The 21,743-nt window shown below is 41.0% G+C and overlaps 1 protein-coding gene across 2 annotated transcripts in view; it reads right to left on the bottom strand.

Annotated features, from left to right (window-relative positions):
• LOC134223164 (EH domain-containing protein 3) overlaps window positions 1-21,743 on the bottom strand; it is a 65,078-nt gene that overhangs the window by 20,897 nt on the left and 22,438 nt on the right. The window contains exon 2 of one of the 2 annotated variants that reach the window (XM_062702306.1): window positions 9,558-9,581. The exons of the other annotated variant lie outside the window; for it this stretch is intronic. Within the exon in view, the coding sequence (XP_062558290.1) occupies window positions 9,558-9,581 (24 nt within the window). The remainder of the gene's footprint in view (window positions 1-9,557; window positions 9,582-21,743) is intronic. 2 annotated transcript variants of the gene reach the window in all.

The raw sequence follows: 21,743 nt of genomic DNA, 5'->3' as shown, positions 1-21,743 counted from the left end.
ACTACGCAAACCAACACCACCAACAGGTAGCCGAAGGCTTCCCCTACCTGTCTGTGGTGGTGGTTTGCGTGGGAGTGCTATCAGATTGGACAAATGGACGTTTGAATCTTTGTTTACAAAATTACATACGTCCTTTTGAATAAGTACCTGAGAAATGTACTTTCGACTAAACGTCATTGGGGCCGTACACTAATAACGTAAGCAATTTTTCTGGGTATTTCAATCCCCCTCCCCCCATGTAAGATTTTTCCCATACAAATCATTTTTTTATTTATATGGAGCGTAAGAAAATGGCGGACCCCCCCTCCCCCCATAAGTGCTTACGTAATTAGTGTACGACCCCATTCGACGAAATGTTATTCGTCGAGCTGTCCCAAAGCCGCTTGGCGACAGCAGAAATTTGACTTCGGCAGCAGAATCACAAGCGCGCGTCGGACTATTGAGTGGTTGCTGTTAGTGATTCGGAAGGCGCATTATTGGAAATAAAACGGTCCTTCTCAGGACCAATATTCTATACAAGGGAAGGTTAAGTCTGGACGAATTTGGTTCAAAATGAATCGCTTGGCGACCGCAGAAAGTTGCCATCCGTAGCAGAATCAGAAGTGCGCGTTGGAGGGAGGAGCAAAATTTATTTGCATGGATGACATCAGTATCAGTGTAAATTTGATCTCAAGAATCTGATTAGGTTTTATTGCTGTTTGTAACTGGAAAGGCGCATTATGGAAAAAAAAATCGGTTCTTTCCACAGCAACAACTTTGTGGAAGAAAAGGTTAAATCGAGAGGAATTTTCTTCAAAATGCAAATCATAATCGATTGGTGAAGTCAGAAAGTTTCCGTCGGTAGCATTATCACGAGCACGCATCAGAGCGGGAGGCTGCAAAAATGTATTCGCATCAACCATCTTTTCTATAAAATTGTGGTTCTGGAAAGATTCGAATCAATTTCCATAATGCGCTTTTCCAGTTAGGTACTAACAGCAACAACTGCCGTCATCAAACGAATAATATGCACTTTGAACAAAACTCGTCTCAGAGGTATGGAATGTTGGTCCTGAGAAGAACCGATAGTTTTCCAATAATGCGCCTTTCGAATCACTAACAGCAATCAGGAAGGAAAGTTTATTCCCACCGAAGGCTTGGGCCGTGTAGTCGCCGTCGTCAGCATCAGCAGCTCTCAAATGGAACTTTCTCGCAACATTTGGATGCTTGTTTCGCTTTCTTACATTTCTGCAACACGGTGGCATCTGAAGTACCCTCGACTGGCAATCAGTGGAAGCAACTCTCAAGCCACAATTTTCTTGCAAATCCAAACTATCTAGTGATTGCTATGATTCGAAAGGCGCATTATTAAAACATTATCGGTTCTTCTTAGAACCAACATTCTATACAAAAGAAAGCTGACCCGAGAAGAAATTTCCTTAATGTACAAAATACAGTCGCTTAGTTACGTAGAGATCGTAGTAAACTATGTTCAAATACGGACGCAAAAGTGTTTTCCTCCCGTCAAAAAGTATAAAACAGTGAAAACTGAAAAAAACGAAATCTAAGATCCGGATCGGACTACAATTTCTGTCCAGAGAGGTTTTACCAAGTCAGGAAGTGTGAATGTCAATCAGTGGAATGTAGTGACACCAACCTCAGTTTCGGAAAATGTTCAAGTTTGGACAGGAGTTCATTGGTGGTCGAGTTGCTGTCATTTAGGATTGGCCCGCAAATCGTATGGGAACTGAATCTTGCTAATCAGGATAAAGAATTTTTCGCGGTGAGTTTGTTTTCAAAAATCATTAGGAAGGGTTGAGAGTGTGCAAATGAGAACTTTTCAAAGCCGATTAGTTCTCTGCCTTTGTTGTAGTTCAATTTTTTTCGGCCCAATTTGACTTTGTAGTAACACTTATTGTATTAAACTTCGCCTTATGTGTGGACCGTAGTTATCCATCCCCTGATTCAGCACACAATTTGAATATTAGGACCTATCTTTTTTCAAACTATGTTTCGTTAAATAAATGTAATTGTGGCACGGCAACAGTGCCAGTGTTTTCTTACACTGGCTAGGCAAGCGGATTATGTATATCACTTCCAATGGGGGCGGCGTGAAGTATAGTCCGCAGCTTGTCTAGTGTCAACTCTTGAGCGTGTTCTATATTCTCCTCCTGCTCATTAGTATCGACACTCTATACGATAAAGATGGTATAAGACTAATAAAAAGAAACGAAATTATCCTAGGTTAGTGTTGGAAACCTTTTAGAAGAACAATATCCTGTAGGAATAAGATGGATTATGTTAACTTCAATCAATTCATAAATAACTAATTTAATGAGCTATATTCAACTATAACCTCAAACAGTTTTAATTGGTCACGGATCATTAAATTTGATATGAAAATTATTTTCAGCTTTTAGTGGAATATATTTACTTGTCGTAGGACGAGTTTGTGCTGTTCCGTTTGGTTCCACTACTTTATTGTACCTTACGTAAGTCGAGTCAAGTACGAGACACTGAAGACGGTCTTACTGTTGAGGTCAAAATACGTATCTGTCAAAGATGCAATAAGGTGGTGGAATCGAATGGAGTAGTGCAGGCCCCGTCTTGGGACAGGTCATTAAATTTGTTAATAAGAAATTGATTTAAGATGGCATAATTAGTCTTATTTCTGCATGAATATCTAAGTTTTATTTTTAAGGAGATCGAAGTGTGCCGCGCTCGCGAGTGAAGGTGGAAAAAAGTGCTTCGTGTCGGCTTCCGTCAAATTTCAGTTTCCGTATGCCTTCAATTCTTTTATTTGGACTATTTAGTTGTTCTTTTGTATGACTGGTAATTCAGGTCTGATATTTTTGTGTTCTGTGGAAGAATTAGTGATGTGGCGATTTTTTTTGGTTTTCAGATGGAATCTCCGGTGAGTATGTTCCGATCTACACTTTATGTAACTGTATGGTATGTAATTTATGGGGGGAGAGAGAGTTTTCCATTTTCTTACTCTACATAAAGGACAAGATATCATTGGTATGACAAAAATCTGTCCATGGGGGAAGGGGACCGAAAACACAGTTAAATCCATGCAGTTACTGTTCCGCCCAACATATCTCTACAATGATCGTATGTAGGTAGATTCAAAGCAATCGGTTCTGAAAAGTCCATTTTCTCAAAAATATTTTGTTATTTATTTATCCCGTTAAATAAATTTAATTATTCATACGCTGCTTTTGCAGTTAAGTTACTGATTATTTTTGAAAGGAGATGTTGCTCTGAATCCGCGCTGAGGCGACATTTATGTTTTCTGCACCAGTGGACTTTATTTCGAAGGATTATAGCTACTAAGAATGTGTATCAGCAATAATCAGCAAGTCCCGTGTTCCGAAATTGATAGCTGACATGTTATCATATTGTAATATTTCCCGTGGCCCATCTGGGAGGTCTCTCGTGAAAAGAGGCACGGGAATGTTGTGTTCAGGCAGGTTGCGCAGTTTCTGACATATCGTGGACATTTTTGGCATCAAAAATTGTTGAATAATACGAAATGACAAGATTTTTTTTCTTACAAAATTAAATTCGTTTCAGAAGTGCATAATAAAAACAGCATATATATGCAGTTGTATGTTCTACAAGTGTATCGAGATTATTGACTAGGATCTAACATAGTTTCAGTGCCGGTTACACAATTATATGTCTGCTTATACCGTTATTATTCTTGTACTATGGCTTCGCTCATGCTAATTGTATGTTATGATGAGACTGGATAACATTGAAATTCAAATTTATTCCTCGAGATAAATCGATTCTTCGAATATCATGTCTCCTTTTTATTTTGTGAATAATGAGAACATTTTTGGGCGAGACGAAGCTCGCCGGATCAGCTATTTTTTTTCATAACTTCGTGGTTACTTAATTTAAAGATATGCATATAATACAATTTGCTTTGATGCAATATATGTTTCAGAGGGGCTTTGAGTTACATTAGTTACACAATATTATGGTTATTATGAGTTTTAAGTTTGTTATACTTATTACATTCGTTATAATACAATAATGAAATCCATAAGAGTGAACAGTAGTTGAAACACTAAATAAAAACATTCTCATTACCTACACAAAAGAAAGTAATGAAAAATAAACGACATATTGAAAACTTAAATTAACAAAATATGTCTGGCTGTGCAATCTTATTTAACCTCAAATTGAGATAAAATAAGAGTTGCTGGTTGACATTAGCTTTTCGATTACTATCGATGTTATTAAATAGCCGCACCTTATTTTCGATTTCAATCTTGCTTCTTTTCTACTTTCCTTATGTTAAAGAAATGATGACGCAGGCGCTTAATCCAAAATTCAAATGGACAATCGCTCACTTTGAGCGATTGATTGTTTATTCTCGCGAAGGATGAACAATTGAACAAGATAAGGTAATGCTAATACTGCTGTATAGAAGTTACATAGGTCACATCACTTTCCATGATGAATCCCGATCTATGTTACTGATTACCCCACCCAACTAACACAACTTCCTTCCCGTGGTTATTGTGGAGATGCAGTGGTATTCTCGATCTCTAGTAACAACAATAACCACACACTAACAGTCCCTTCCTTTCCCAACTGACTGTAAGGACTTGGCCGGCGCCGTTATTGATCAACATTTGCGAGCTGCTGAAACGTGCACTTGTCAGACACACCGTTTTCAAATGTTGATCTAGTAATATTAATTCTATATCTGCGTATACGCCTGATATATGTGGATACATACTTAAGTATCCTACTAAATAAAAAAATAAATCTTAGCATTCGTTTTCAAATTTTGACTAAGTCAATACGCTGACAAGATAATATGAAGCATGCTTCAGCATAATTACATGGTTCTTGGGTGAACTAGGGTTTTAAACGATATTTGAGTCCGTATATGAGAATCCCACAGTTTCTTTATTTTTATATACTTTATATATAGCTGATATAAAATTGATCAGATTCAGGAGCTCACGTTCCACGATGAATTCCTATGAAAGCGGCACAAATGCTGGGGTATTGCTTTATCGCCAATGGTGTGTGCGGCGAGAATGTGGCGATTTATCACAGATTGCCTCTTAAGTTGTTATAACTCTTTTGGTCGCAAACAATTATTCGACTTCGAAAAAGTGAAATCAGAATTGCCTACGTAATGTGAAACCAATTCAATAAAAATTCCGCGGAAAAAAAAAATCATAATTTCGTATCGTTTCGAAGTCTCGAAAGATATCTATATTTCGTTTCGTTTCGATCCAAATCAACATGGCTTAAATTTCGTTTCGTTTCGTTTCGTTAGGAAAGGTGTGTTATCGCATACCCTTAATCGTAAGGCTCTCAAAATTGGGATCGCATAAGGGGAGGGGAAAATTAATATATTTTATATTCTTTCTCGTTTCAGAGAGCGAACAATGGCGCTTAAACCTAGGCTAATTACCCGAGCAGCACAAGTCAGATCAAAATGGTTGCAGCAACTTGATAGTGACCAAATCTAGTCGCATATCCGTTGCAGTAATCTATGTGGGACATGTGTGCTACTTGGGTAGCCAGGGCAAGTTTAATAGCTTCGCCCCATCCCTGGACAATTAACAATGGAGTGACAAAAATTTCTTAGCATGGTCACTCCCAACGTCTGTTTAAACGCATTATATCATTTGCTTATGATGATATTCCTAAACTATATTCCCTACCAACCATCCAACTCCTTGACATCTATGAGGGCGTCGGTGAGTCGCTGGCCTCTCGTTAAGTAGATGTCATATCATCATTTCCTTCCCTTCCTTAGTAACAGAGAAGATGGGCGTGGCCGGCAATGGTAGCTTTCATGCTTTATCATTTCTGACCCCCAATTGGGTTGCTATTAAATCCCAAATAGTAATCCATAAGCAGTTGGGGTATGAAAGTTAAAGAAAATACATGACAGCTATCAGTATGCAATCTACGAAATACTCTGTTACAACGCAACGCAACGCAACGCAACGCAACGAATATCTAAGTTTTATTTTTAACATCCCCATCATATATTGATTTGTCTTTTAATAATACAAATCGTTAACAAATCGTGGTGACATGGAGGTTTGTTGAGGATACTGAACATCTCATGCGGTGCAAAGAACCCGCAATCCATTTAAGTCTGTCGCGCAGCTCTCCGCAGTAGCCGTTGACATAGTGATCAATCACTATCCCTAATTGCAGATTAGTTCGGAGTATTGATTAAATTTGCTCCTGCAAAGTTCTTTATGAGTTTGCCCCGGTTTGTGCACGGCCACAGTACCATTACATTTCAGCTTTACGAGATTTTATTTGTGGATAGGGCCAAATCTTGAAACGGTCGAACATGAATGAACCCTTTAAGTTGTAGTTAATGTAAGTGTTACTATTTCAAAGCAAGAATGTTCATAATATTTCATAATAATCATAATTTTTGACGGGAATAATCTAGATAGCGATTGCAGGTAAGACAAATATGAAGCTATTGTAAGTATCTAATATGGCATATTTTGATAGTCTTAGGATTGCGCTTGTTTTTCATCGCTTTATTCACTCATTTTTTTTCTCCAGGGGGCGAGTAATGGCGGAAAAGAAAAAAATTGTCCCCTCAAATTTAAATTTTATCATCTATTTTTGCATTTTCTTTTTAATATGTCATTTTTAATTATTGTACATTCATTAAATAATTTTGCATTGTGTTATTCACTGATATATTTTCAATTCACGAAAAATATAGTGCCGGAATGTAGTGGATTATTGAAGGTGGATTGAAGCAAGACAAATCCGACTTACGGAGGTGCATTTCACAATATATATGTATTCTGGCCTTTGCTTGCCTTCTATTTTGACTATCTTCAAATCTTCCTTCTCAATGCCTATTTCAAGTATATCTCTTTTGTCAACTATCTTCCTCGCATCCCATTTTGTTAGTAGAAAATGCATCTAAGCCTAAAACATAGCTTATTCTTTGAAGAGTGGTAAAAATGCTAATACCTTTAGGTTGATAGGAAAATAGATCAGAGTGCGTTTTTATGTGATATGCAGATTGCTCGCGAGAATCAGAAGCTTTTGATCTGCTTGTGTGGTCGATATGTGAATAGATTTAACTAATCGCAATGCTGTACTTGAAAACATGCCTCAGAGACTTTTATTAGGAGTATCAAATTTTCTGTCAGAATTGAGTGAAAAAAGTAGATCATGTTTGTTTGTTGCTTGAAAGACAGCATGACAGATGTTCAGCATTCAGAGTTTACGAACAGTCGTGATTTATTTAGTAGGCAGAACGATCGGCCGGTCATCACATAATTTGTTCTGCTTTGTGCGGTTAGCAGAACGATCGTCCGATCATCGAAGTGTTGTTCTGCTTTGTGCGGGTGAATAAATTAGTTAGATAGTGAAGATTCGCGTCAGTAAGCAAAACGATCGGCCGGTCATCGAAAATGTTGTTCTGCTTTGTGCGGTTAGCAGAGAGATCGGCTGGTCATCGAAAGTTTTGTTCTGCTTAGTGCGGTCTGTAATTAAAATGATTAGTGTTCGTTCGATTATGTTTTGAATCAAATACACACTATACACGGCATACCGTTTACCAAAACGAACCCTGCCACAATACCTACCCCATATATCCAACATCCCAGTGATTTCTCGTGGAAGTGCAGATGACTCGTCGGCTTCTATCAAAGCGAGAATCACGTCAACAATTTCCTACCTATTCCTTAATTGACCTGCATTCGGACACGGCCGGCGCTGGTATTGCTTATTTTTGGGGTCACCAGTTCTTACACATTGAAGATGATGTTAATCCCAAACTTCATCTATTGGTTCTCTGTGTAATAACAGCTGACCTGGCAATAACGGAGTAGCAACCGTGGGCGGTCAATCATGCTCATGCTCATGCTCAAAATACAGTCGCTTAGTTACGTAGAAAAATCAATCGCAACGATGTCCTTATGTTGTCCAACGTCTACCTTGCCGTCGTGTCTTGTACACTACCCCTCTGATTTTTTTTTAAACTGGACGTGTTAAAAAAATTCTAAATACATTTCTGAATTCAGCTTTAACTTTACACTGAAAATGATTGAAGGGAGTGAAACATTGCTGACTAGTGTAATCAGCATAAATTTTTCTGCAACTTTGCTAAAGAAACCATTGTTAAATTGATTTCTGAGCGAAAAATATTTTTTATGTCATTTTTAGATGGATTTATCAAAAATAATTCCTAAAAGACGACAATCATTGGAGTTTAAAACATCCAATATTTTAATTTGAAAAATAACCAAAAATTTGATTGATACACTGACCAAAAATCACCATCATCAGTTGGTACTTAGTGTACCTGAAGGAATAAAATAGACCTCAATCAGTGGTGTTTAGCCTCTTGCCCAGTAACTCTTATCCATACCTCGTCGTAATGTATTTCGGGGTGCGAGCATCTTAGAGACGTTCGGTTAACCAACCTCGATGTGAATTTTGGTCGAATGCTGATAGAGCGCAACCGAGAATGGAGAGATGTGGCCTCGAACCGTATATTATGGCGTCAAATTTTCGATTCAGCTTTATCTGTTCAAATGTAAGCTAAATAAATAATAAGATAATATTTTAATTGGAAATTTTGTCCACCCGATTAGTCGCGCATACTCCACCGTACGCTGCTGCGGCAATGACGACAAACCAACACCGTATCGGCGCGTCTTTTCCATCATCGTCATCGCTGCGATGCCATCATTCGCGCGAATTAGAAACAGAAACCAAATGCTGCCGCCGCTGAAGTGGTTTTCCCCACGATATGACTGAGAATTGAGTGAAAGAAAACACGAGACACGGTTTATGCACCAGTTCTTCAATTGCAACACTCGTCTGTTTCGTTCTCGTATTTTCATGCACTTGTCCGCACCTTCTCCGATAAGATAGTTATCTGTTGATGTTTTCTTTTTTAGTGCCCACTGCTCAGTCAAACGACATCGACGAGTAGAAACCGATTGCAATCAATGTTTAAAATAGGTCAATGGAATTCGCTGTTCATGATGATGATCGATAGATGTTGATGTTCTATCCACATGCTTATGTAAGAAGGGGTCAGAGAAACCATGAGCTTCCAATTTGCATTCAATGACGTAACGAGTTTTTTTTAATTAATTTCATATTTGTGATTGATAAAATACACTTACCTTTTTTTATACAAATAAACAACTCCTAAAACAACATCAAAACTAATAAGATATTACTAGCTAATGTACATTCCAATGGTTGCCCATTATTATATTTACATAAATTCCAATTCTACCAAAGAACGTGCCATTAATTTCAAGGTGATTTGTTTTTGATTTCCCAAAAAAAAAACATAATTCCAGATCGTAATGAACGTCACCAGACAAACACAAGCATCCCAAACAATGATAGGTACGGGGTACGGTACGCTCCATCACCAAACCAAGTCGAGCAAGCGAAGATCACGAACGAACAGAAGGACACATGAGAATGGGAAAAACTGATGTCCATACCGCAACGGGCCAACAAAACACACGATCGATCGCAATTACGTGACCAGATTGACTGTAGAATAACGCATCATTGAAACTCACGTGGTGTCAGCGATACAAATCCATCTGCAAGCAGGAAAAGGTTCTTTAACAACAATGGTTACGGGGAAATGTGTTGTGATTTAGAAGAAAATGTGTGAGATATGTACTAAAATTATACGCCTAAGTAATAACATCATTGAACAGTAAAGGAACATTAAGTCAAGTGAAAAAGATGTTGATGGCGAAAGATTGCACAATAAAAGCCATTATGAACAAATCCAAATGGTGCTTAATTCTGGACGCTGCATTATTTGAAGAAGTGACTACTTTCGGTGAGTTTTGCTTCTGGTATTGAATAAATCGAGAACAGAAAAGAATAGATACGTTTTGTTTTTCTTTCGAATTAATTGCGGCGTTATATGCAAGATTTACTTGTTTTTGATCGTCAGTAAATTGAGTTGCACCAGTTATAATCTTCCACACCGGTATTTTGTGCAGTATTACTCCCAGTCATTCAGTTGAGCAATAAACAAATAGATTTAGGGGTAACCAAATATTTCTATTTCCAATTACAGAAGAACTTTGTCTTGATACCAATCAAAATCCAATTTAAATTGTTCCATATAATACAAAACCAGTTTGCCCCCTCCATTGAAATTAGTTGACGCACATTACTTAGTCATTATCACTTGTGACACTTCTATATTGAGTTTCAATACACAATCATCGGTATCCCAATCATCGAAACCGCGACTAAGCTTAAGTGTGTGATAACAGCAATTGGCTCCCGCGACTCACGACCGCTATTTATAATGTTCAAATAAAATTGCAGCCTTCGCCATACAAAGTTCCATTACGATAACGTCTCATCAAGTACACTCAACCAACATTCTGCAAACAATGACACAAGAATGCACAATTTTATAACCATCGCACCTCATTCCGCGAAGTCGTCGTCGACTCATCGACAACCCCTCACGCGCACCGACATATCAAGTACCAAAGCTTTAATTAGGCGCGAAAATTCCTTTCAGCTTAGAGTAGCGATTGTGGTGGATAGGTAGAGGCTTATCAATCCGACGACGAAGCTGCATTCTATGGCTTACGATAAATTTTAGCAAACAGGTGGTCCGTGAATGCAATTAGGAAGGAAGCGATGTTCGCAACTTGATGCTTCCAAGGGGCTGATTTGTTGATCAACCGATTCAACAATTGAGAAATGCTATGAACGTAGGGAACCACGCCTAGTCGATAAAGACATGATTCAACCACAAATTTGATTCCTGGTTAGGTATGGGTAATCATTCCGATTGAATGTGTTCACGACATCTCTGTACGAGAAGGATCATTGTTTATGTATTTATGCAATTACATTAAAAGCTCTCAATTACTAACTGTCGAAGTTCAGCTGTCCAAAATATCAAGTTGGCAATTAGTTGATTGTTCCAAGTACATGAATGCAATTGATGGTAATGATTGACGCAATCCCAAAGTAAAACGATCTCTGCTATGGTTCCACCTAACAATACAGCACAAAAGTACAATCAAGTTGAATCATCTTCTTTACAAACATATAAAATTGAGTTTACATTTGAGACAATATAACTAACGAACGGATGAACATATTAGAATGATTTATGTACGGTTCGATTTGTTTTAGAAAGGACAGTGTGAGAAACATACATATATGAATTTCCCCAGGAATAGTTGAAAAATCACGAAAATGCAAAAAGTTGGTGAGTTGTAAAGAAATTCAAAACGATTGTATATAAATCGATCTAGAGTGCTGTGCTGCAATATTTGACATTCGGAAGCAAAAGTACAATCCCGAGCAACGAAGGGTCTTATCTGCCAGTAATTCTTGAATACTATTTGAGTGGTAATGTAAAAATGTGCACAGTTTGTAGGATAAAGTAATAAGCGCTACTCACAGAACGCATCGAGAAAGCGGCAACCACGCGCCCGGTGAGACCCAGGAAGAAGGGGGAAGCACTGCCTAAAACCAGAGAAAGAACGCTACGCCGATGTGCTCAAGGCAATGCACAGTGCTAAGAAGCTGGCCTCGTGAAGGAGGTTCGCAGCATAAGGCGGACAAGAGCGGGCGAGATGATTCTTGTCCTAATGAAGGAGTCACAGGCGGGTGGTACCATGTGAGAACGCTAGCCCAGGAAGTCCTAGGTGAGAGCTCTGCACGACGAGGTGCCCCTTCAATGTAAACAGCTGGACGAGGTCACGACATCGGAAGAGGCTAAGGTTAAGTGGTGGAAGCACAGGCGTCAATTCGCCTGCAAAAAGGACCGCACGGGAGGCAAATTGGTCCAGACGCAGAAGGTGATCAAAGTTGGCAAGCTCAAAGTTGGCTGGTCAGTATGTCCAGTCAGCAGTCGAGGCAATCGCTTCACGCGTGCGACGGATGTCTCACAACAGCGTCTGTTCCCCATGTTAGGGGCGGCTGATCATCGTCCGAGTGCCAGCGATGGACTCTAAACTAAACTGTGCACACCATGTTGCATCATGTCAGCATCGAGAAGGTAGCCCCTTCAACGAGATGTGGGTAGCGCAACCCTAGTAAGGTAGCATACCGAAGAATCTACAGTTACCAAGAATGGCAAAAGTAGAGCAAACGGATTAATTCAACGGCAACAGACCCGACAATAAATTAGGACGTGAGAACTATGAATGAAGCCGCACGTGTTGGACTCCTGGCTCGTGAGCTTCAGAAGGTCGGCGTGTGTGTGGCAGCAATCCAGGAAATACGGTGGCCCAGGACTGGAGAACGTGAATTCCGGGCGGTAGATCCCATTGCTAACACCTCATTCAAGTACCACATCTACTATAGCAGCGGTGACAGAGCAGAGCGAGGAGTTGGCTTCATGGTGATCGGGAAGCATATGAAACGTGTTATCCGGTGGAAGCCGATAAGCGACCGCATTTGCGTGTTGAGAATGAAGGGCAAATTCTTCAACTATAGCCTGATTAGCATCTATGCCCCAACGAACGATAAGCCTGATGACGTGAAGGATGAGTTCTATGAGAGCCTTGATAAGGCCTACGGAGAGTGCCCAACACACGATGTAAAGATTGTCATCGGGGATGCAAATGCGCAGATCTTCTTCTTCTTCTTATTGGCATTACATCCCCACACTGGGACAGAGCCGCCTCGCAGCTTAGTGTTCATTAAGCACTTCCACAGTTATAAACTGCAAGGTTTCTAAGCCAGGTTACCATTTTTGCATTCGTATATCATGAGGCTAGCACGATGATACTTTTATGCCCAGGGAAGTCGAGACAATTTCCAATCCGAAAATTGCCTAGACCGGCACCGGGAATCGAACCCAGCCACCCTCAGCATGGTCTTGCTTTGTAGCCGTGCGTCTTACCGCACGGCTAAGGAGGGCCCCAAATGCGCAGATCGGAAGAGAAATTTTCTTTCGCCCTGTCATTGGTACGGAAAGTCTTCATTCAGCTCAACATCCGAGTGGAGATGTTATAGATGTAAAACCAGTCTTCAAAAGTTCCTTTGCAATTCGTTGCATTGATGCAAAAACCAAGGAGCAGGAGAATGAATGCTCCCTATTTGTCAAGTGATCATTGCTTTGATGCACTTGCATCATTTTGGAAAATACTACATCATTGATTCAAATCCTTTTATTGGATTCTAGGCAAAGGCAAGGTAGCCGATTTGCTTTCCACTTCGTTGTTACGTCGCGAAGACGATTGTTGTTAGCAACTGAATATTGTGTCATATTTTGCTTCTATAATAAGAAATTACATTTGTAACAAAGCGAGAGGTTCGAAGGCCAAAACTTCAATGAATTGTGTTGAGAAAATAATTGCCTCACTTGTTTTACATTATATGACTCTTCCAAATGTGCTGCTGGTGCTTCCGAGTTATTTTCCCGAATATGAACATATTTAGTACATCGGGTGCCAACTAGCATTTCAAACCAATCAAACATAATTTCATTCCATTCCAGGTTTTCCCATACGTTTTGTCAATTCCCAACCACAATTCTTACATGATGAAAGTTTCAAAATAAATAGCATTAGGTTTCATGCAACAGATAGAATCGCCAGTTTCATTACGATGAGCTCTATAGATTTGGTGCTCGTAAGGTTGTTGTCTACATTTTTCGCTGCTGCTGTCAGCTAGAAGTTTTTTTTTCGTCAAAATAAACAGTTAGTACCCTCATTCGACACCATGTGTGTCCTAACAGTCGCATCATATACATATATTATTAGTCTAAAAAACAAGAAAGTTCGACGAGAGAATCAAACTCTCACTCAGATTGACACAATTGAATATGACACCACTAGCCATATAACCACAGAGCCACCTTTGAGTTTCATGATTTCAAAAGGCAATTTGATGCTTCGATTCACAATTCGGTAGATCATCGACTGAAATGATTTGAATCAAAGATGCGATATTTCCAATCAAGTGTGCAAAGGAGCAATTAAAAGCGAGCATGTAAGTTTATCCCAAAGCATGCTTTTGTGAATCATTGTCAAAAGAGGATGCTCTTTGAAAACTGTGTAAAACATTAACAACGGCAGAAATTTGACAACATTCAACTACACCGGCACACTCTGATTTTTTCTGGTGCTACACTGCTTGTTTCGGTGCAAAATCGAATCAAAAACGAACATTTTTGGTGCAAAAGTGTAGTATACCTACACAGAAAAAAATTCCGTAGTGAAAATTACTATTTTCTAGACTACGCTCTGTTTTCATAACAACCATAAAAATTCAGTACAATTAACCACGGTTTCAGAGAAATTCATCACTGTTTCAATTCAAGTGACAACACTCCGCAAGGGCCACAGTTGATTTTTACTGCGTGCGTGGTTAAATCAAACGGGTTTGTTATCTGCTGAAAATCGTCGGTGCATATTCTTAAAATAACCCTAGGAATGGTAGTTTCGACCGCAACATTTTTTTGCGTGTATAGATATATCTAGACCAACATTTGAAAAGGGCGTAACAGCCAAAATTTATTATTTCTGATTCCTTGCCTCCATACATAGCTATATACATAGACGAAGAACTGGAAAATGGTTTTTGGCTGTTACGCTATTTTCAAATGTTGGTCTAGATCTAGGTTTAGATATATAAATATATGATCATACCGTACAACCAAAATACCAATATTACTAGTTTCTACCGTCCAAACAAAGCAAGCCAGCTAGGCAAGTGGATGTCGTGAAGTAAATCTGCCAAAACGTGCATGCCAGTATTCCAACGATGAAGTTTTTAATGATGATAATGACTAGAAAGTCTGTAACACCAAATTACAAAAAAAATAAGTGTAAAATTATTAAGCGACAGAGTGCGGAATTAGCTGTACTAACAAGCTGGACGTCGTGCTGAGCAACGACGGCTCGAAAGGTACCATCTTTCCAGCGAAACGGAGTGGAATGGAACAGTTCAACTTTGGCCGATGATCTGTAGGATTCGACAGTGGGACCTTCAGTGAAGTTATGGGTCTGGAGGAAAACGGGAAGTTTGAGCGTTAGTCACAAGGCCATCAAAGAGAGCAAGGAGGCCTGCTTCAACAGACTGTGTCAGAGAACTACCTCGAACCTTTGGGGAGACGTCTATCGGATGGTGATGGATAACACAAGAGGAGCCGATGACGTAACGATGACCGTGTGCGGAGAGTCCATCGAGAAGGTCGAATTGACTGCAGTCTACTTGATCAGTCTCGTCGAGGAATGGTTGCGCAGCAAAACAGCTATAGCTGGTGCTTCATAAAACGGAGATGTCGCCAACAACCGGAGATCAATACAGGAGGCGTCAAATAGAGCCGGCTGCGAAGCGGAGAGGAGTGCGATATAAGAGGCATACGGAATGGAGACAACCACCGATAATATGGTCGAAAAATGTGCCAGAACACAGAACAGTCGAGTATCGTCCGCAAGTGTAATGACCACGATAACCGACAGCCTACAGCAAAGTCTGTGCACGGAGCACCGACAATTCGCTATTGCAAAAAGCGGACCATGAGCGTCAGAGTATATCGCCGCGGAAGATAAATGTCGATAATAAAGTAATCATTTGTTTGAGAAACTGCATAAGTCCATTTTACACAATTTCGAGAAAACAACAAAAAACTGTTTTTGAACAAATTGGACAGTGAACCTTTCGATTTCTTCGATACAGATCAATAGTTTTTAGCAAAACTCAACACCCTGAAGCACTTCCAGTGCCAAAACTGTAAGCATGTCTCCGTAAATGCTCTTCAAAGTGCGTGGACATATGTAGTTTCTCAAACAAACGAAAAAAAATTCATACATTCCTGAACAAAATTTTGTTTTCATATTTTTTGCCAGATTACGTATTTTTGGAAGAGGATTCAGAATATATAAAAATCTCATTTTGGCCAAAAATGTTACATATGCAGTTTCTCAAACATGCGGTTCAAATGGGAGCGCAAGCGCCAACTACCAACGTTAATGTTGTCAACGTTACCAAATGTTGTCAGATTGCGGCGAGCACGTAGCCGCAGAGCGGGGCTTCACGGCCGGTTGTGGGGAAGTTCCCACTGTCGGAGAACTTCTCATCAGAGTAGGATAGATCCGCGTCAGGGACTATCCTAGTCGTCCGCGGAGTGGCTCAACAACTTAATTGGGAGCTGAATAGCTCAACGGCATTTAAAATCGGTTATCGGAGTAGGCTAGACTCATCGCCAAGGATTAGTTGAGTAGATCGCTTCTTTCGAACATACCGGCTTCGGTCGGCCGGCAGCTATCTCCACCCAGAATATTTGGGTCGACCAAGTGATGAACTTATCAATAATATAAGAAAAAAAATCACTTTATTAAAGTTTTGAAAAATTGGGTCGACCCCGGAACTTATCCGGTCAGCCTTTGAGGCGGGTCGTCAATCAATTGAGCTTCCTACGTCGGGGAACTTTTCGTCGGAGTAGAATTGATCCACCGCCGCGAACTATCCGAGTAATCCACGATCAAGGCGGTAGCTGAATGGCTCAATGGATAAACAGGAGGCCGAAAGGCTCAAGGGTGTGGGAAATCAGGTAAGGGACCGTACACATATTACGTAAGCACTTATGGGGGGAGGGTGGGTCTGTCGTTTTCTTACGCACCATATGAATAAAAAAATAATTTATATGAAAAAAATCTTACATAGGGGGGGAGGGTCGAAAATCGCTGAAAAATTGCAGAGAATAAAGATTACATCCACCATTGCTCTAATCCGGGCATGCGCCTACTTTTGCATTGCATTGCAAATGCATTCTTTCCACGAGAGGATAATGTATTTTTAATATTGTTATCGACGGGTGTTATTTTTACTATTCCGGGGTGTTTCCCGCACCACTTAGTCACCATTCAGCGAACGCAAAGAAAAGTTATGCCAAGTGTCCGTTATGCCAAACGACCCTTACTTTTGACGCTGGTCACAATTATGCCAAATGTCCATTATACCAAATGACCGTTATGCCAAATGGCATTTATGCCAAATGACCTTATGCCAAATGGCGTTATGCCAAATGACTTTATGCCAAATGGCCCGCTCCCGTGTACGACCCCTAATTGGAATTGAGTGGGTTCGCCGCCGGGGACTAGTTAAGTAGATCGTGGTGTGCGAATGCACTGGATTCGGGTCGTCGTGGCAACCGGAAGAAGGAAGCTATCTCCACCAGGAATTTTTGGATCGACCTTAGCACTCATCCGGTCACCTCTTGAAGTGAGAAAGCGCTGATGACTTTATTATGAATATGCTGTTTATGAATATGCTGTTCATACGGAAGAGGATGGGAGGTTCTACCACCGGGGGATTTCCCGTCGGAATAAGATTAATCCGCCGCCGATGCTTATCTGAGTAGATTGCGAGCACGTTAAGAGCTAAATAGCTCAAGGCTTTGAAGTGGTATCAGCAAAGACCAATCTTTTCGATAGATGAGGAGCACTTCCCGCTCTTTGATGCCAGATGCTAAACCTTCCTTCACTTCAACCGAACAATCCCGTCAATCGCCATACTCCATGCAGTAATAATTCGCGAATTTCACCATACTGGGGAACTTCGGAGGTAGCCCGTCCTCTCCTCATCCCACTGATTTTCTCTACAATTAGGAGGAAATTGTAGAACTTACACTGACCCTGTATTAACTGCGAAACAGTTGCAAATCAGAACCGCTTCTTCGGTGGACATGGACTTAAAGGTCCTGAGGAAGGTTTGAGGATAATGAATTGCGTGTCTTTAGTAAATTGGTATTTAACTTCAAAATCGCAGTATTTTCCTCTGAAGAACAAACGGCCTTGCTAACCCTGCTTTATATATAAGTAGGAACGTTAGTCCGTGAAACTGGATTTGTCTGTTTGTCATTTTGGCCTTATAGCTCATACTGTTGTGTTTCATGACCACTGATGGAAGCTGAAACCATCAGTAGAGACTCCAAAACGTGAGTGCAAAACAACACAATATTATAGAATGCTAATCGAGCGTCCATCTAATGGTCTATACACTGTAAGCCCTTTTACTCCCGAAAACAAACATTTAAAACTTCATTTGGAAAGAAATTATCGCTTCGGTGAATGCTTTAAATTTGTTATATGTTTCCGCTCTCCCAGGAATGTTTCCCTTCTCGAATTCGCTTCATATCTGAGGCTCGAAGTATCGATTCAACTTGACAAATTGAGCATATGTTGCAAAACAATAATTGACTTCAGCCTGTCTTCGATTTTCACATTCCCGGTTTTCCCCGGTTGGAGAAACTGGTACTAAAATATCATATTTGCGGATCTAAAAAAGAAATCAGTTAATTGTTATGTTTATTTTATTTGACGGAGGACTAGGAAGCCCATAGACCCGTTCAGTATGATTCAATCCCAGTTTTGTCACACGCGGAATCGAAGGAATTAGAATCCACAATAATTTCTTGTGAATTCTAATTCTAGAACAGATAATTTTCAAAGATAAGCTAGCGCAGGGCTGCAAGTCTTTTTACTTTAATAAACGACAATCAATCAATTAATTCAAGAAATTTCAATATAACTTTTGATACAACAGAAAAGGCAGAATCACAATTTCTTCTTGAGGGAACTAAGACTTAGATTTTCTTCTCAATTTCTCAAGACAGGAATAATATCAAATAATTTTCTAAAGGTAACTCTAGTATCCCTTGAAATTGCTTCAGAATTTTATCAATAATGTTCGTAAACCCCCAAGACCCAAAATTTTGTTTTCACTGCTAAAAACACTTTCTTAAATCGATCTTACCTAGTGCGTTCAAATTTTGAATTTTGTTTTTAAGATTTTCCACCACATTTGAAGTTTGAAAATTTTCATCCAATATTGAAATACAAGAATTTCCAATGTTATGGAATTTATTCTCATATTAATCCCAAATTAATTAAAATTCTCTTTCAGAACTGCAGATTTTTTTTCAACAAAATTAATCAAAAATAGTTAGAAAGCTGTTAAGTTCCCCCACACACGGTGTGTTTGTCCGAAGAGGCTTATTTTCAAAAAATCAGTATCTCTAAAACACTTACTACACGAAAGTATAGGTTTTCCTCTTTCACGTAAGTGCATTTTTAAAATGTTCTATCGGGGGTCATTTTTCCATACATTTTTGGTGGGGTTAAATCGCTATCATTTGAGATTTCTTTGGAATTTGCACCAAAAACAGTGAAAAAAATTAAAATTGTTCTAGATCCCCCGATAGAACATTTTAGTTTACCCACTATATGAAAGAGGAGATCATCTACTTTCACGTGGTGGGTGTTTCAGAGATACTGATTTTTGAAAAATACTGTGTCCCTATAGACACACCGTGCACAGTCTTCTCATTTTCATTTATTTAGTTAACATCTAAACAGATAACACTGAATCAACAATTTGACGCCACAATGCACGGTTCGAGGCCGCATCTTTCCATCCTCGGATACGCCCCACGCTCGCCAAGTCGTTCTGCACCTGGTCTGCCCATCTCGCTCGCTGCGCTCCACGCCGTCTCGTACCTGCCGGATCGGAAGCGAACACCATCTTTGTAGGGTTGCTGTCCGGCATTCTTGCAACATGTCCTGCCCATCGTACCCTTCCGGCTTTAGCTACCTTCTGGATACTGGGTTTGCCGTTAGAGTTGGGCGAGCTCATGGTTCATTCTTCGCCGCCACACACCGTCTTCTTGCACACCGCCAAAGATGGTCCTAAGCACCCGTCTCTCGAATATTCCGAGTGCTTGCGAGTCCACCTCGAGCATTTTCCATGTTTCATGTCCGTAGAGGACAACTGGTCTTATAAGCGTCTTGTACATGACACATTTGGTGCGGTGGCGAATCTTTTTCGACCGCAGTTTCTTCTGGAGCCCGTAGTAGGCTCGACTTCCACTGATGATGCGCCTTCGTATTTCACGACTAACGTTGTTGTCAGCCGTTAGCAAGGATCCGAGGTAGACGAATTCCTCGACCACCTCGAAGGTATCCCCGTCTATCGAAGCACTGCTTCCCCAGGCGGGCCCTGTCGCGCTCGGTTCCGCCCACAAGCATGTACTTTGTCTTTGACGCATTCACCACCGGTCCAACTTTTGTTGCTTCACGTTTCAGGCAAGTGTACAGTTCTGCCACCATTGCAAATGTTCGGCCGACAATGTCCATGTCATCCGCGAAGCAAATAAATTGACTGGATCTGTTGAAAATCTTACCCGGCTGTTACACCCGTCTCACCGCATGACACCTTCTAGCGCAATGTTGAACAACAGGCACGAAAGTCCATCACCTTGTCTTAGTCCCCGGCGCGATTCGAACGAACTGGAATGTTCGCCCGAAATCTTCACACAGTTTTGCACACCATCCACCGTTGCTTTGATCAGTCTGGTAAGCTTCCCAGGGAAGCTGTTCTCGTCCATAATTTTCCATAGCTCTACGCGGTCTATACTGTCGTATGCCGCCTTGAAATCAACGAACAGATGGTGCGTTGGGACCTGGTATTCACGGCATTTTTGAAGGATTTGCCGTACAGTAAAGATCTGGTCCGTTGTCGAGCGGCCGTCAACGAAGCCGGCTTGATAACTTCCCACGAACTCGTTCACTAATGGTGACAGACGACGGTAGATGATCTGGGATATCACTTTGTAGGCGGCATTAAGGATGGTGATCGCTCGAAAGTTCTCACACTCCAGTTTGTCGCCTTTCTTGTAGATGGGGCATATAATCCCTTCCTTCCACTCCTCCGGTAGCTGTTCGGTTTCCCAGATTCTGACTATCAGTTTGTGCAGGCAAGTGGCCAGCTTTTCCGAGCCCATCTTGATGAGCTCAGCTCCGATACCATCCTTACCAGCTGCTTTATTGGTCTTTAGCTGTTGTATGGCATCCTTAACTTCTCTCAAGGTGGGGGCTGGTTGGCTTCCATCGTCCGCTGAACTGACGTAGTCATCTCCTCCGCTGCCTTGAACTTCACTGCCTGTACTCTCAGCACCATTCAGATGTTCCTCGTAGTGCTGCTTCCACCTTTCGATCACCACACGTTCGTCCGTCAAAATGCTCCCATCCTTATCCCGGCACATTTCGGCTCGCGTCACGAAGCCTTTGCGGGATGCGTTGAACTTCTGGTAGAACTTGCGTGTTTCTTGAGAACGGCACAGCTGTTCCATCTCCTCGCACTCCGCTTCTTCCAGGCGGCGTTTCTTGTCCTGAAACAGGCGGGTCTGCTGTCTCCGCTTCCGTCTATAACGTTCCACGTTCTGGCGGGTACCTTGCTGCAGCGCGACCGCCCGCGCTGCGTCCTTCTCCTCCAGAATCTGTCTGCCCTCTTCGTCGAACCAATCGTTCCGTCGACTTCGACCCATATACCCGACGTTGTTCTCCGCTGCGTCGTTAATGGCTGCTTTAACTGTACTCCAGCAGTCCTCAAGAGGGGCCCCATCGAGCTCACCCTCTTCCGGCAACGCTGCCTCGAGATGCTGCGCGTATGCAGTGGCGACATCAGGTTGCTTCAGTCGCTCTAGGTCTTTCCAATAGTCGGTCTAAACTCCTCCTCTTGGCCAACCTGAGCGTTCAAATCTCCTATGATGATTTTGACGTCGTGGCTTGGACAGCTGTCGTACTCACGTTCCAGCTGCGCGTAGAATGCGTCCTTATCATCATCAGTGCTTCCGGAGTGTGGGCTATGGACGTTGATTATGCTGAAGTTGAAGAACCGGCCTTTTATCCTCAACCTGCACATTCTTTCATTGATCGGCCACCACCCGATCACGCGCCTTTGCATATCGCCCATCACTATGA

The sequence above is a fragment of the Armigeres subalbatus genome, chromosome 1 (assembly GCF_024139115.2).
Source record: "Armigeres subalbatus isolate Guangzhou_Male chromosome 1, GZ_Asu_2, whole genome shotgun sequence".
In the NCBI taxonomy this organism is placed as follows: Eukaryota; Metazoa; Arthropoda; class Insecta; order Diptera; family Culicidae; genus Armigeres; species Armigeres subalbatus.
The sequence above is the reverse complement of the archived record's forward strand: the minus strand, read 5'-3'. Positions and strand labels throughout refer to the sequence as shown.